General features: G+C 41.8%; 1 protein-coding gene across 1 annotated transcript in view; it reads right to left on the bottom strand.

Moving 5' to 3' along the window:
- Positions 1-307: 307 nt before the first annotated feature.
- The window catches only part of LOC127153433 (uncharacterized), a 30,298-nt gene continuing 12,583 nt past the window's right edge, over positions 308-18,022 (bottom strand). Inside the window, exons 4-5 of the mRNA XM_051094488.1 lie at positions 892-1,113; positions 308-315 (exon numbers count right to left, since the gene is read on the bottom strand). Coding sequence (XP_050950445.1) covers positions 308-315; positions 892-1,113 — 230 coding nt within the window. The remainder of the gene's footprint in view (positions 316-891; positions 1,114-18,022) is intronic.

Below are 18,022 nucleotides of genomic sequence, written 5' to 3' on the forward strand. Positions count from 1 at the left end.
ATGAAAAATTTACTTTCATCAGAGAACATAACTTTGGACCACTCAGTAGCAGTCCAGTCCTTTTTGTCTTTAGCCCAGGCGAGATGCTTCTGACGCTGTCTGTTGTTCAAGAGTGGCTTGACACAAGGAATGCGACAGCTGAAACCCATGTCTTGCATACGTCTGTGTGTAGTGGTTCTTGAAGCACTGACTCCAGCTGCAGTCCACTCTTTGTGAATCTCCCCCACATTTTTGAATGGGTTTTGTTTCACAATTCTCTCCAGGGTGTGGTTATCCCTATTTTTTCTACCACATCTTTTCCTTCCCTTTACCTCTCTGTTAATGTGCTTGGACACAGAGCTCTGTGAACAGCCAGCCTCTTTTGCAATGACCTTTTGTGTCTTGCCCTCTATGTGCAAGGTGTCAATGGTCGTCTTTTGGACAACTGTCAAATCAGCAGTCTTCCCCATGATTGTGTAGCCTACAGAACTAGACTGAGAGACCATTTAAAGGCCTTTGCAGGTGTTTTGAGTTAATTAGCTGATTAGAGTGTGGCACCAGGTGTCTTCAATACTGAACCTTTTCACAATATTCTAATTTTCTGAGATACTGAATTTGGGGTTTTCATTAGTTGTCAGTTATAATCATCAAAATTAAAAGAAATAAACACTTGAAATATATCAGTATGTGTGGAATGAATGTATACATTATACAAGTTTCACTTCTTGAATGACATTAGTGAAATAAATCAACTATATATACTCAGATATTCTAATTATATGACCAGCATCTATATATATATATATATATATATATATATATATATATATATATATATATATAATATATTATTTGAGTTATATTTATTTAAGTATCCTTTTATGTAATGCATGTTTTGTAGGTAACACTTGCCTTCTTGATCAGTTTTTTTGTGTTTTCTGCAGGTCCAGATCATCCCAACTGCAGCTACAGTCAAAAGAGATCCAGCAACAGCAGCAGCAGCAGAGATTGGCACTACCACAGATACAGAGTCTGAATGGTGTGAAGGAGTTGATTGTGAGAGAGTTTGTGAAGAGGACTTTAATGGTGACTGTGAGGAAGATTGTGGAGGAGACTCTGTGCTTGATGCTGTAACTGGTAAAGATATTCATTAGTGTGAGTGAAAGTGTCAGTCTATAACAAAATATTCAAATTCTGTGTAAAGACAATAATATTGTATGTATTCATTTTTTTCAGCTATTTTTGAGTAAATACATTTATACCAAGGGTAGCCAAGTTATTTCATTATTAAAACAACTACAGACAAGCAGGTGTGCCCTGAATAAATGCAATGCATTGTATATTCGCTTTTTCCCGTATAGAATAATCTTTACAGCCCTTTTATATCATTGTGTTTAATTTATATTGCTTTTCCATACGGGAGGAAAACGTCTGTTTAACGCATTGCATTCTGGGCTCGTCTGCTCGCCTGTATGGAGTTGGTCCTTTTACCATCACTTAATGCATTTCTTATTGCATGTTAATATCTGCTGGTATAGTTTGCCAACAATAAGGTTTATACTGAATTTGGTCTTTATCATCTTAGTCCGTTTTGCCACATTAAGCGTACTGGGCAAGTATAAAAGTGAAAGTTTGTGCACTGTGTTTATGGCCATATGCTTGCCTTGAAGCACTGTGATGTTACTTGTGGAAGTGTAGAGGTCTGAGAGTGCAAGTTTGAAAATGCAAGTGCATGTCTGCAGCCAGACCCTTCTCTGAACATTGGTGGGAGCAGCTGTTCTTAGTGTGTTTACAGGCAATGTAACATGCTATTTTTGAAGTAGCTTCGGGCTTTTTTTAATACATATGTTTGCTTAAATTTATTTTCAAGATCTGTGGTAAACTATCTGCTGTTGATTTCAGTATGGGTATAAATGTCGTGCAAAATGATATTTAAACTCACATTAGACACTTTTTAACATTGAATAAAGCACATAATAAGTACCTGAGATTATAACTGTCAGAGTTTGTGGTGTTGTTCCAGCCATGACGTTGCAGAAATAGAAACTGTTTCAAAATTAGAAATTTTGTGTGTCGCCGTTGTGGCTAGTTAGGACAAAAACTAGGACACAGTGTTATATCATAAAATATGCTTCCTTTGAACCAGAGGTCTCAAACTCAATTCTTGGAGGGCCTCAGCTCTGCCGAGTTTAGCTCCAACCAGCTACAACTCAAACCTGCTTGGAAATTTCTAGTAATCTTGAAGACCTTGATTAGCTGGATCAGGTGTATTTGATTAGGGTTGGACCTAAACTGTGCAGAGCTGTGGCCCTCCATGAATTGAGTTTGAGACCAGTGCTTTACACAGAGTGCGCCTAATCATGAAATCGTGAAAAGTGAAAGTGAACAGCAAGCGCTTATTCAAAGGTGATTTAAAAAAAAATTGTGAATAACTGTTGCTGTCATGACAGATCTATTTCAGAACCAGCCTCTATCAAAATAATCTGGTTACGGGTACAGGCCTGAAATTATTGCTGGCAGGCCAGTTATGCCCCTCGGCCCATCTGTTGCCGACCACTGCAATAGAGATTTGTTTTTGTTACATTTTAATTGGCATAGCCTTTTTCTAGTTAAGGTTAAAACTGTCACGTTTCAGGCAGGAACAGACGAACAACGACGTAGTGAAACGAACAGTTTAATATAATCCACAAGGAACTCGGGAAACACAGGAACACAGGGTGGTAACATTAAGGTCTGACACATGAGGAGGGTAATCACACACACATTAAATAGACAGACTGATTAACACACCAGGTGCAGACAATGAGGGAGAGACCAAAACACACAGATCTGCAGGGGGAAATGATGGGAGAAACCAACTAAAACGTCCAGGGGTGTGACAAAAACAAGGTTAAGATACTGATAAACAGTAGTGTTTCGTTGGACTCAGACCATTTTGGAGAAGTTAATAGAATATATTTGGACAAGTTAATAGAATTAGCTTGATAAAGCAGAATTTGCATTCCAATCAATTGACCAAACGTTAGTCTAGCAAACACTCAGTATTGATTATTTATTAATGCAAAGAAATATTAATTTCCAGGGTAAGGGAAATACCTTGTTTTAAGGTACAGTACTACTCAGAGCAGGAACAGTAGCAAGATCTAAATCATTAAATTGACTTAAGCAGAGAATCAAAACCAAATACTCATACTGTATGTATTGTGCACAAAGATTTATAAACTAAATCACGAACACATAACTAGTTATGACCCTTTGTCTGAGAGTATGGTTTGAATTGCTCTGGCAATCTGTATTCTGATTAAATTACAAACACACATGGCATTCTATGAGGAGGTGGTGTACACCAAAGTGTGCATCATTAAATGACCATTTATTTGATAGGAGACACAATATAGGTTGGGTTACATGAACTAGTACTTCACTCATAAAGCATGTATAAAGCAATATACAAGACAAAAACAACATTCAGGAACAGTAGTAATTCAAAATGACCTGGGGGTATGCATGATATAAAGGTCAAAGACAGGTTTGTCTGTGAGTGAATATAGGGAGAGTCCATTTCTATGGCATTGTGTGTCTTTCCTATGGATATACCTTAACCAAAAAGTAGTATACTTTAAGTTTATTTTATTAAGTATACTTATGCTAAGTTTAGGTATATTTTTGTCTTTTCGGATGCTAAGTTTACTTTTACATGTTGTTTGAACATTAATGTGTGTTGGCAGTGTATGTACAAATCTACCCTATAATGATAAAAAATCCATGCAGTGGTTTTTAATTAGTCTGTAAAAATAATATCCCCTTTTTCAAATCGAGCCGTTCTCAGATGCCTGTCGGTGTGCCATCACACCCACAGAGGCCGTTCCAACCACAGTTGATTGACATGAGCGTTTTACCTCAGATCAGCTGTCAGAGTTTCGATGCCAGAGCGGATATGTACGTTAGACAAGAATATCTCCGATTGAGCGATTGAGGTGTTGTGTTGCTGGATGTAATAATGAACATAGTGGTCGTCATTTACTCCCAACATCTGAGCTGCTGAAGATGCAGTAGATTATGTTTGTTTGTGAAGGGAATGCACCTCTCGATCTACATAAATGCATCTATGTTTGCACAAATCATTCGTGATCCACCTTCACTTACAGCAGAAGTAAGGGTTTTTTTTATGAATCTTTGCAATCGCCTTTCCTTATAAAGTGCTAGTCAGCAAGTTTAGCAGCTAAATGCGGCTAAAGTAAACAGGCGCGTCTGTCCACAGAGACCAGAGGGGCCGGCGAGTAGAGCTCATTTGCATTTAAAGCAGCCTCGACCAGAATGAGATGATTTTGTAGAGTTGATTTTGGCAAGGTAAAAAGGGTGTTGTTTTACAAAACCATTGAGAATTTTTAACCAAAGTATATTATAGACTTTCATTAAGACCCTAAAGAATCAAATTAACTTGTGGAAAATGGGCATCTGATGACCCCTTTAACAATAGAACCGCCAGAGGTCGCTGTATACCTAAAACCTCCATGCGGGTAAATTTCACCCACGTGCAAACAAGTGTTTTGATATGGCTAAAGAAGATTTTATTTCACTGTATTATGCCACTGTCTTAATAAAGAAGTGTCTAGTGTCATATAAAATTATTGTCTAGTCATCAACTTATATTTTTGCCCTGTTATTTTATGTTGATAAATGTTTATGCAGGCTACAGTCCGTTTTCATAACTGTCAATTTAACATAAACAAGACTGCGCTGACAAAGGGAATTAAAAGGAAGTAACTACATAATTGTGTTGTGTAATATTAGAATTCATTGCCATTATTCGATAAATTAAGACAATTCATGTTATTGAAATTACTAAAATAGCCCACAGACAGTGTGTAATAATAACTCGCGCACACTGCATAGGGTGATGCGATGTCACCTAATTCACCTAATGAATGATTAATTTGTTTATTTATATCATTTATACTTTTAATAAGAGAACAACACAAATAAACAGGGTAATCAAAATAAAAAGGTTGTATTCATTATATATATATATATATATATACTGTATATATATATTTTTTTTTCAGGAAACGGCCAAACTAGAATAAATAGCAACACAGTATCGAATAATAAACAATAGAAATTGCAAAACAAAAATTAAATAAGTAATCCAAAGTTTTAACAACATGTATAACGTTAGGCTAAAACATCTAAATATGAGATCGCTGTCAGATGAGCCGTCAGATACTGAGCCGACCCAGGACGCATAACAGACTCTCCAATAATTATGGTATTTAGTGCTTCTAATACCTCTTCGTCAAAAATCAGCTGCCTTCTTTTACTCATATTGACTTTATTTATGAAACTGATAACCTATGGAGCCCCTTAAGGGACAGGGTGGTGAAAAAAATCAGAGTGAGTGAAAAAAAAATCAGGGTGGGAGGAAAAATATTTTTCAGATTTTTTTGCGTTCTCTCGCAAAACTTTGCGTTCCCTCGCAAAACTTCCCTCGCTAACGTTTTTCTCTGCCCGCGCTATTTCGGGTGGGGATACACACCGTCTATTTGTTGTCTGCCCGGGAGCGAAGCAGGGGAGTCAGTTCTCGAGGGAGCTGACTGCCGCGTTTGCGTTCCCCACGGCTCAGCTTCCGCTTCTGCCGAGGCAGGGCGGCGGCTGTGATCATGGGGATCGCACATAAATCTACAGACAGGTAGAGACAGGTTCTCCCTATTTCTGCCTTTCTCCCTAGATTTATCGCTCTCTCTCTGGGCGGGAAGCCCGCGCTGCGGTTCTTCCCCTTTGAATGAGAGCTTGCGGCGAGTCGGGCGCTGTCAACTCCCGAGGGGGCTGACTGGTTGCTTTCTCGCTGCACACGTTTCGTCCCCGGAGGGCTCTCTTCGAGGAGGGAGTCCTCGTGAACTTCCCCGCGGCTCGTATCCCGCTTTTGCCGAGGCATTGCGGCAACTGCAGCCGTGGGGATTGCAGCATAGATCTGTGATCGGTTAGAGACGGACGTCCGCCCTATCTCTGCCTTTCTCCTTTGATCTAGCGCTCTCTCTCTGGGTGCTCTAAGCCCGCGCTGCGGTTCTTTCCCATCTGAGTGAGAGCTCGCGCTGCTGCGGCTATTTTTTCTAGTAAGAGGCAATAAATAAATAAATAAAAATAAATAAATAAATAATAAAAAGCTGAGTGTCGCGACTCGCGCTCCCCCGTTCAGGGACCGAGACCCGCGGCACTCTAAGTTGGGGTCCTCCAAGGCGAGGCCCGACCTGCGGGTCATGCTTCAGTCTCGGAGGCCCCACGTCCCAAAGCGGTCCGGATGCCAGACCAGGACCGCCGAGGGCAGCCCCTACCGGGGAAGAGCGAGTCACACCGCATTACACGGTGTCCGTTTCTCCTCGGTGCCCTCGGGAGGTCAGTTTGCTGTCCCTGCCAATGTTACAGGACACAACGGCCTCCGACGAGCACTTACCCCGGATTTCTCCGCCCGGGATCGTAGCGGAACCGGGGTGCTCGTCACCCCCTCGGGGGTCTCTAGAACCGTTAGCTCGGCAGTCTCCTGTCGGTCTGCCGTTACAGGTCTCCGAGCTAGTAGTTCAGTCAATTCCAGAGGCCAGCCTCGAGCGGCTGGTTCCCTTAGTAGACTATTTAGCAGCGTGGAAGCTACTGCCAAATGTGTCTGCATGGGTCCTGCGCACTGTAGAAAAAGGTTCAGTTCGGCGCCCGTCGCCGCCATTCGACGGGGTTTTTCCCACTCTGTGGGCCCCGAGCAGGCTCTGGTCATGGAGCAGGAAGTAGAGACCCTTCTGAGGAAGGAGGCCATCAAGGTGGTCCCTCCTCACGCAAGGGAGTCCGGGTTCTACAGTCGGTACTTCATTGTTCCAAAGAAGGATGGAGGGCTGCGGCCCATCATAGATCCCGCCGCCTCAATCGATCAGTTATGAAACTGAAACTCAAGATGCTTACAGTCAAGCAAGTAGTGTCATAAATCAGGTCCGAGGACTAGTTTGTGACGATAGATTTGAAAGACGCGTACTTTCATGTTTCCATCCTTCCTCAACACAGGAAGTTCCTGAGGTTCGCTTTCAGGGGCAAAGCTTACCAGTATCGGGTTCTTCCCTTTGGCTTAGCACTCTCACCCCGCACGTTTACGAAATGCGTAGAGCCCTGGTCCCTCTTCGACTTCAGGGCATTCGCATACTAAACCATATCGACGACTGGCTGATCCTAGCAGCGTCCGAGAACTTAGCGGCTCGACATCGAGATGTCGTTCTCGCGCACATGAAAACGTTGGGGTTAAGACTAAAGGCCAAGAAAAGTGTGCTTTCTCCATCACAGAGGACCACTTATCTGGGCGCGGTGTAGGATTCGACCACGATGCAGGCATGTTTGTCTCCTGCTCGGATCGAGTCGATCCTCGCCGCAGTCTAGAGAGTCAAGGAGGGCCGGTCACTCACGGTCAAGCAGTTTCAACAACTGCTGGGTCTAATGGCAGCTGCGTCCAACCTTTTGGCCTGCTGTACATGAGACCCCTACAGTGGTGGCTCAAATCCAAGGGGTTCTCCCCGAGGGGAAACCTGCTCCGTATGATCAAGGTCACGCGCAGAGGGCTACGTGCCTTAGATACGTGGAGGAAGCCGTGGTTCCTAATCAGGGCCCGGTATTGGGAGCCCCTTGCCGCCGCGTCACGCTAGCGACGGATGCATCCCTCACTGGATGGGGGGGCGGTCATGAGTGGCCGCCCCGCCCAAGGTCTATGGACGGGTCGTCATCTCAGTTGGCACATCAATTGCCTCGAGATGCTGGCCGTATTTCTAGTGCTGAAGTACTTTCTCCCAGACCTCAGAGATCGCCATGTGCTGGTCCGCACCGACAGCACAGCGGTGGTCTACTACATCAACCACCAGGGAGGTCTGCGTTCGCACCCCTTATACAAGCTGGCGCACCAGATCCTTGTGTTCCCAGGACAAACTCCTCTCACTTCGAGCAGTTCACATTCCTGGGCATCTAAATGTGGGAGCAGACATCCTGTCGAGGCAGGGGCCGAGGCCCGGGGAATGGATGCTTCACCCCGATGTGGTGAAGCAGATATGGAGAATCTTTGGTTCAGCCCAAGTAGATCTCTTCGCCACGAGGGAGAATGCTTAATGCCCCCTCTGGTTCTCTCTAGTTCATCCAGCTCCTCTGGGACTGGATGCTATGGTACAGATGTGGCCGAGGCTACGTCTGTACGCCTTTCCCCCGATTGCTCTGCTCCCAGGAGTTCTGGAGAGAGTGCGCCGGGACGGAGTCAGTCTACTGTTAGTAGCCCCGCACTGGCCGGGCCGAGTATGGTTCTCGGACCTGATATCTCTCCTCGACGGCTCTCCATGGGAGATTCTCGTCAGGAGGGAGCTCCTCTCAAAAAGGGAGGGGGGTACCCCCTGTGGAAGCTGTGGGTGTGGCCTCTGAGGGGGCACAACTCATAGCTTCCGGTCTCTCAACCGAGGTTGTTGAGACCATCCTCCAATCCAGAGCTCCCTCGACGAGGAAACTGTACGCCTGAAGTGGAAGCTTTTCACTTCATGGTGTGGAGAACGCCAGCAAGACCCAGCTAACTGCCCAGTTGGTACAGTACTGGAGTTTCTGCAGGCCCGTTTCTCCACAGGGTTAGCCCATTCCACCCTGAAGGTCTACGTGGCGGCAATTTCGGCCTACCACGCCCCTCTTGGTGGCATGTCAGTGGGTAGGAACCCCCTGGTTACACGTTTCCTCCGCGGTGCACTGAGGCTGAGGCCTCCGACGCGACCTTATATCCCTACTTGGGATCTGGCTGTGGTGCTTGAGGCTCTCTGTAGGCCTCCATTTGAGCCTTTAGAAGAGACACCTGATCATCTTCTCACTATTAAGACAGCTTTGTTGCTCGCTCTTACTTCCCTCAAGCGGGTAGGGGACCTGCAGGCCCTTTCGGTGGCCCCTTCTCATTTAGAGTTTGCTCCTGGTATGACCAAGGCATTTCTGTACCCCAGACCGGGGTACGTTCCTAAGGTCCCCACCAACACACCTCAGCCGGTCGTGCTCCAGGCTTTCTGTCCTCCTCCCTTCCGGGAGCCCGACCAACAGAAGCAAAATTGTATCTGCCCAGTACGTGCCCTGGATGCCTATGTCCACAGAACTGCCCTGTGGCGTAAATCAGAACAACTGTTCGTCTGCTATAGCCCCCCTAAGAAGGGGCATCCTGCTACCAAGCAAACTATCAGTAGATGGATCGTAGATGCCATTTCTACTTCTTATGAGTCTTCGGACCTTCCTTCGCCTATGGGTCTTAGAGCCCATTCTACTCGTGCTACGGCTGTTTCCAAAGCACTCATGTTAGGTGTCCCAATTCAGGACATCTGTAATGCTGCGGGGTGGTCCACGCCACTTACCTTTGTCAGGTTTTATAACCTAGACACCCGAGCCACTCCTGGCTCTTCTGTCCTTGTGTCCTAGCAATTTCACTAGGCAGGGACTTCGAAGTCTGGTGGCGTGGGCATCTCGTTCCCCTAGCGTTTGCCGACGCAGCTCGAGTTCCCGAAGGGGAACGTCCCAGGTTACGTATGTAACCATGGTTCCCCGAGGGAACGAGACGCTGCGTCTCGGTCCATCCTTCTGGCATCCCTGCCGAGCGCTCACTTCATTCTCCGAAGCTGACGCCGGCCGGCTTCGCACGTGCTTTTATGCTTCCTGGTTGATGACGTCACCCGCCCGTGACGTCCCGCTTTCTCATTGGTTAGATTACACATTCATTCAGAGCGTGGTTCCGCCAAAGGCGTTCCCCTAGCGTTTGCCGACGCAGCGTCTCGTTCCCTCGGGGAATCATGGTTACATAGGTAACCTGGGACGTTCTCTCGCGAAGATTTTTGCGTTCCCTCGCAAAACTTTTGCGTTCTCTCGCAAAACCAGTTGAGTTCGGACAAACACTTCCTGTTTACTTTACAGCTTGTAGTGGTTTCTACATTGCACGTTCGCAATTGAGCGACTCATAGAGTTTGATTCTGAACTTGGACTCATGTAGGCTATTATATAAATACATCAAGGCACGATTTTGGGACATTCTAAAATGCAAAACACTGTAGGACCAAATTCAGCACACACCTTATATACCAGAATAGCTCAGTATATAAACGTAACCCGCTAAATTGCACGTTAAGCGTATCCCCCAGAAAGAAAACTTAACGGGATAATAAAAGGCCGAACTCGGTATACAGTTTGTGATACATTTTAAATGTAGGAAAGCAGGTAAGCCCCGAATATGAACAGAAAGCTCTAAATTGCATGTTAAGCCTTTTCCTCCCATAAAGAAAACGCGGCTTTATGAAGACGTTGATAACAATTTTATGTTTTATTAAAAATAGGCAATTAATGAAGTAATCCATTAAACCAGTGGTTCTCAGACGTTCCAGTAGGTGGCGGCATGTCACTGTCTTAATGAGCAAGGCGTCGCGTCATTCATTCATTCATTCAATAACTAAGCAAATGGTTGTAGTTATGAATGGGTTATTAATCACGGACTCTACAAATGGATCTAAGCTGCAGGTTAATTCAGAAAGGAAACGCCGCTGTTGCTTGGAGAGACGCCAGTTCTGTTGCAGATTTCGTTGGAACTATTATTATTTCGTTAAATATAACATCATGTTTAAAATGTAGGCTACATTTAAAATGTCACTTAATATTACCCTTTTTGTTGAACTGCTATATAAAATAAATGTTGCATTTGCAGTCGTTTGGATATTGCATTCTGCTATTTTAAACATGAAAAACAATAACTCGCACAGGGTATTTTTCTGTATACAATACATATTTCCATACAATACATATTCAATATATATTTACAGTTTTTATATTTCAGCCTGTTCATTATTAAAATAATACACAGAATCACCCAAACAGATACAAACTTACACTAGTCAGTTTAAATAGTCTGTATTAGTCTGTGTCGTACAGTTTGAGCACCGGTCCAATCCACTGCGGCACATTTTTGTTCATTATGATTTTTTCACGTCGATATTGGAACGTACAAAGCCCGGTTAATTTAATGCTTTAGCTGCAAATATTGCGAATATGGAAACATTTGGATTTGTGCTGAAGAACAGCGATACGTGAGCCCATACTTTCAGTTTCGCTTTAAATTATTTATTTTAGTTTATTTCTAGCTAAATGAGCTTATACCTATTATTATATACTGCATTATATTATATTTATTCATTAAAAATGAATAAGTTATAGTTTTTTGGTTTTGGTTTTTGGTCTGTTCTGAATACAGTTAAATTTAAAGGATTTGCTGTGGAGTGCTAGGCTATGTGTGTTTATAATGTTGGTATTATAACACTGTAGGCCTGCTAGTAGTATTATTTCTGAATAAAATGGGACTAATAGGCTACGTGACTTATTTGTTTTATTTTTCCTTTCAAAAACTTATTATTTTTTTTTAAACAAACAGCAAACAAATTAACCATGGTTACTATACTTAAACCATTGTAACTACTGTCTTAATTCCTCCATTAGCTTTCCTTAAGCGTTTTCTGTATCCTAAAGGTTTTCTGTGGGGAGAAAAGACATTAGCAAGTTGCATTTATGACTATCTGCTTTATTGAGAGTAATGCTGTTAATATTAAATTTTTTATTAGTATGAATAGCATTTATTAATACCGAATTGGTCCTCCGCTGTCACTGTTTTATTACATTAATCCACATTAAGCGTTTTAGAATGTTCCAAAATCGTGCCTTAAACTATAAGCAATTAAATGACTGTATTTCTATAATAGGCCACTTGAGAACCGCTCCGTTGTGAACATACTGAGCGGAGTAAACAGGAAGTGTTTGTCCGAACTCTACCAGTTTTGCGAGGGAACGCAAAAAGTTTTGCGAGAGAACGCAAAAAAATCTGAAAAATAGTTTTCCTCCCACCCTGAATTTTTTTTTCACTCACTCTGACTTTTTTCACCACCATGTCCCTTAAGGGGCTCCGTAGATAACCACTAATTTAGTGAGTAAAAAGCGCTGCCTAGCAATGTACAATGTAAAAACATAACCGGCAAGATCATGACAGCGTGAAAATACACGCATTATATAGTGGGTAAATTTGACGCACGCTGGCGCTTTTAGATATAAATGCTCAGTTTTTCGATCTGGCATTACCTAAATAATTTTTAACACCAGGGGATTTTAAATTAAACAATTTTAGTAGAAGTCAATGACTGGGAGACTTGAGTGTTTTATTGAAAATCTGTTATGTACATTTAAATAACAGCGGTTCTAGTGTTTAGTGTCCCTATCTACACTGTAAAAAAGGGCCTGCAGAAGAACAGAAAGAGGCCCTGAGAAGAGTGTAATGTGTAATCAGATTAGTTTACCATCATGACCATGTATGTAAGGCATGTGGGAGAATAATCAAGTTATTTGGATATTATGAACACATGTTTCCTGAGTGAAATGTATGCATTGCACAGGGGTAGAAGGACTAAAAAAACACACCTTGTGGAAACAACTGTATAAACGTGTGCAGACACAGATTCTGTCTCTGACAATAAAGTCTATCTTCTGGCATCAAAACCTCAAAACCTCAAGACCTCAAGACTCACAGAAGCGGCAGAAGCCACCACAATGGCTGCTCTGTCAATTCTTTGTCGTCAATTAGGAACCTAGGTGTGTTATTTTATAGCAATCTTTCCTTTAAAAGCCACATTTCTAGCATTTGCAAAAAAGCATTTTTCCATCTCAAAAATATATTGAAATTACAACCCATGCTCTTGGGTTGCAGAAACGTTAATTCATGTGTTCATGACCTCAAGGTTAGATTATTGTAATGCTTTATTGGGTGGATGTTCAGCACGGTTGTTAAACAAAGTCCAGCTGGTCCAAAATGCAGCAGCTAGAGTTCTTACTAGAACCAGAAAGTATGACCATATTAGCCCGGTTCTGTCAACACTGCACTGGCTCCCTATCAAACATCGTAAAGATTTTAAAATCTTGCTTATTACTTATAAAGCCCTGAATGGTTTAGCTCCTCAGTACCTGAACGAGCTCTTATCACATTATAGTCCGCTGCGTTCTCAAAACTCTGGCAATTTGACAATACCTAGAATATCAAAATCAACTGCGGGCGTCAGATCATTCTCTACCTAACACTGTTCGGTAGGCAGACACACTCTAAAATTTCAAAACCATAATGCCATTTTTCAAAAAGCACACCCATTTCCCTGAACTATAAACACTATTCCCCTGCTTTAACACATGAGTCAGATTTGGTGAACAGTTACTGCAAAACTCTAAACACAAATCCCTACATTTCTCAGTGCTTACACCATGTGGTCATTCAGAAAGCACTAGCATTCAATATTGTTCACTCAAACCTGCAAAGTTTGAGCTCAATTAGCACACAGTTACCCAAGTGGAAACACAAGGAGTCAAAATTTATCACATATCAATCAGAACCTTTGATGGAGATAAAAGGGCCAAAGTCAGCTTACAGTTTGGTGCATTTCTCAGATCAGAAATGAAATTCTCAAAACTACTTGTTCAACCTCCACATCATCTAGTCATTGTGTTTATCATAAAATGTTTTTAATTTTTTGAACAAGTTGCATTTGCTTTGGTATGTTCATGCAGCTGATTATGCAACTGATTTGTCTGCAATCATCAGTTCCTTCTGTCACGTTGCTCAAAATGTATTACATCTATATAGTTCTCTGTGCTATAGTCATACAGATCAACCACTGATAAAGCAGTTCTCTGAAATAGCTCAAAGGTACATCTCAACATCTCATGAACCTTCAACTGGAAAGCATATACAGACAGAGGACAACACAAGAGTTGCAAATTCTAACAGTAGACTTTCTAATTTATATTTCCGCCTTTGCCCATATTTCTTTTTCTTTTCTATTTCACAATGACTTTGTATTATTTGTATTATTTTATTTATTTTTTTATTTTTTATTTTTTTTTGTCTGACCACTAGTAAAAGTGTAACTATGGATCCCATCCAGTCCTTTTTCAATCAATATCCCGCATCCAGTAATGTGTAATTTCGAAGAGGAAGAGTAGGAGGTGAAAGAGGAAGAGGAGGAGAAGGAGGAGGAGGACAACGACAACAATGTGGAAGAGAAATGGGAAGGGCAAGAAAACAAGTAGTCTCATATATTTTAGTTGATGCGTGCCAGGGTTGGATCAGGCATGCAAGAGAATTTTACCCCTGCTGCTTGTCCAGGGCCAAATTATTCTGTGATGTTGTCTGTTGTCCAAACCAAAGACAGGATGCTGAGGCAGAATAATTGTTTTTGTTGTTATTTGCTGTTTTGTGCTGTACTCTACAATACATTAGATTAAAGATTAAAACACTTGCAAATGCATAGATTTGTTGTGTTCATCATGTGAATTTTTTTTTCCAAGCAACACTTGGAAAGTGTTACCAGTTTTCGTTTTGTTTTGAATTGATCGCATCATTGTGTAAAACTGTGTTGTATTGTGTGTGTTTTTGAGGGTTTGTGTGTCATGTCTGAGAGCAAAGTTTGTTTTTTAAGCAAGATTGAGTTGTTTTGAGTGGAGAACTTCATTTTGACCAGAATATAGTAAGTTCGGGGAATTGAGTTAGAAGTTACAGATTTGTGTTTAGAGTTTCGCAAAAAAGAGGCATAATTTCAAGAAATGTGTTTAAGCAATGGAGAAAAACTGTAATTAGGTCAACCAGAACAGTGCATCGTCAGAAGAATGGCATCTACGCTAATATTAGTCTGTTTCTTTCTAATTCTGAGGTCACCGTAGCCACCAGATTTAGTTAGTATCCAGATCAGATGGTCACTGCAGTCCCCCAGATCCAGTCCGTACCCAGCCCAGATGGTGGATCAGCACCTAGAGTTGACCTCTACAGCTCCGAATGTCAGCGGAGACCACGTCAACTAGATGAGCCCCAGAGATGGATCCCCAGTGAAGACCTCGTCACCTAGACGGCCGTCGGCACAAGACCACAGGAACCAGATGAGTCCTCTGCACATTGGAACAAACTGCTGGTTCGTCTGGCCAGAGGAGAACTGCCCCCCCGACTGAGCCTGGTTTCTCCCAAGGTTTTTTTTTCTCCATTTCTGTCACCGATGGAGTTTTGGTTCCTTGCCGCTGTCGCCTCTGGCTTGCTTAGTTGGGGACACTTCATTTCCAGCGATATCATATACTATTTGAACTAAACTGAGCTGGATGTTGACATCATTGTATTCAATGATGAACTGTCTTTACCTGAAAATTTAGTGTTTACTGTTGCCCTTTTGCATTATTGATGTACTATTTCCCATTTAATACTGTACAGCTGCTTTGTCACAATCTGTGTTGTTAGAAGCACTATATAAATAAAAATGACTTGTGTGTATCCACTAGGCAATGATGAGAAGGTCACAGACTAGACAAGCTTCATGGTATCTACTCAGATGCCTTCTATTCAGGATTTTGATGTTATGCATAAAATCTAAATATGCTAATGAGTATTGTGTATATAGAGGAAATGCATGGCACTGCTCTTTTTCACTGTGGGCTGCAGAAAATTTTGTATTTTGTATTTCTTATGACAAAGCTATAATATAAGAAATTCAAAGTACAATGAAAACACTTAATTGTGTTTTTTATTGCTGTCACTATTTCCTGTAAAGGAATTCCGCATAAGCCCAGCCCATTTGTGAGGTCCAACCTACTTGTGTTGCAAGTCTCTACAATTTGGAGGGGAGGTCCTCCCAGCCAGGGCCATTTCTAGCCATTTTGACGCCCTAGGCAAAATCCCTATTGGCATACTGCTCCTTTCTGGATGTCACAGGGCTGCAGTGGTACATACTTGAGTGAGTGTGATGAGCAAGAGGGTTAATAACCTTGTGTTTATTTGACTGTTCAAGCACAATAGGATGTTAAAGAGATGTCATATATATTGAAAGAGAAGATTAGTACTCATGTGACGTTTAAGATGATACTGCATTTAAGATGTGCACTCAGAAACCCATACAGTATGTCATACAGTAAGTTTAAAATTATATGCAAAAAGCAAACTTTCAAGATATCGGAAAACTGCAATGTCACATGAGTGTGACTGCGATAGGCATGAAAATCAAGACCAGACAGATGTTTTGCCCTGTTCTGGAAAAGTGGGCAGGAAGCAGCAGCTCGTTTGCAATTAAAGATATTTGCATAAAAAATATGTTTTTGCATCTGTTTAAAAAGGACATTTACAACATGGAATAATTAATTATCTGTGGGATATTTTGAGCTGAAACTAGGGGCGCCTGAGGTGTATTCCGAAAGCAAGGTTAGCTTACTGTCACACAGTGTTGGGTATAACTAGTTACTAAGTAATTAGTTACTGTAATTTAATTACTTTTCCCTTGGAAAAGTAAAGTAAAGGATTACTCTTATTATTCTGTAATTTAATTACAGTTACTTCTAATGTAATTGAACTTAATACTGTGTATAGACTGTAGAACATTTATATATATATATTAAAATAATATAATATTACCTTATATTTTGCTTCTATTAGTGCTTTATAATTTACATATCATACACTATATCATACTATAGTTGATTTGATTCCATTAAACAAATTTAACATAGCTCATGCTTAAAAATCACTCAATTAACAATTAAAATTTGAAAATAAAAATGAAAATAAATAAAACAACTACATTTTAACTGGAATGTGGTATACATATGAATTCATAAGCTATAGCAATTAGGGCTGGCTGTATTAGCTAGCTTACATTTGACTTACACTTACTGCTATATATATATATATATAGTTTCGAATATATAATTTTCAATATACAGTACAGACCAAAAGTTTGGACACACCTTCTCATTCAAAGAGTTTTCTTTATTTCCATGACTATGAAAATTGTAGATTCACACTGAAGGCATCAAAACTATTAATTAACACATGTGGAATTATATACATAACAAAAAAGTGTGAAACAACTGAAAATATGTCATATTCTAGGTTCTTCAAAGTAGCCACCTTTTGTTTTGATTACTGCTTTGCACACTCTTGGCATTCTCTTGATGAGCTTCAAGAGGTAGTCACCTGAAATGGTTTTCCAACAGTCTTGAAGGAGTTCCCAGAGATGCTTAGCACTTGTTGGCCCTTTTGCCTTCACTCTGCGGTCCAGCTCACCCCAAACCATCTCGATTGGGTTCAGGTCCGGTGACTGTGGAGGCCAGGTCATCTGGCGCAGCACCCCATCACTCTCCTTCTTGGTCAAATAGCCCTTACACAGTCTGGAGGTGTGTTTGGGGTCATTGTCCTGTTGAAAAATAAATGATGGTCCAACTAAACGCAAACCGGATGGAATAGCATGCCGCTGCAAGATGCTGTGGTAGCCATGCTGGTTCAGTATGCCTTCAATTTTGAATAAATCCCCAACAGAGTCACCAGCAAAGCACCCCCACACCATCACACCTCTTTCTCCATGCTTCACGGTGGGAACCAGGCATGTAGAGTCCATCCGTTCACCTTTTCTGCGTCGCACAAAGACACAGTGGTTGGAACCAAAGATCTCAAATTTGGACTCATCAGACCAAAGCACAGATTTCCACTGGTCTAATGTCCATTCCTTGTGTTCTTTAGCCCAAACAAGTCTCTTCTGCTTGTTGCCTCTCCTTAGCAGTGGTTTCCTAGCAGATATTCTACCATGAAGGCCTGATTCACACAGTCTCCTCTTAACAGTTGTTCTAGAGATGTGTCTGCTGCTAGAACTCTGTGTTGCATTGACCTGGTCTCTAATCTGAGCTGCTGTTAACCTGTGATTTCTGAGGCTGGTGACTCGGATGAACTTATCATCTGCAGCAGAGGTGACTCTTGGTCTTCCTTTCCTGGGGCGGTCCGCATGTGAGCCAGTTTCTTTGTAGCGCTTGATGGTTTTTGTGACTGCACTTGGGGACACTTTCAAAGTTTTCCCAATTTTTCGGACTGACTGACCTTCATTTCTTAAAGTAATGATGGCCACTCTTTTTCTTTACTTAGCTGCTTTTTTCTTGCCATAATACAAATTCTAACAGTCTATTCAGTAGGACTATCAGC

The sequence above is a fragment of the Labeo rohita genome, chromosome 22 (assembly GCF_022985175.1).
Source record: "Labeo rohita strain BAU-BD-2019 chromosome 22, IGBB_LRoh.1.0, whole genome shotgun sequence".
In the NCBI taxonomy this organism is placed as follows: domain Eukaryota; kingdom Metazoa; phylum Chordata; class Actinopteri; order Cypriniformes; family Cyprinidae; genus Labeo; species Labeo rohita.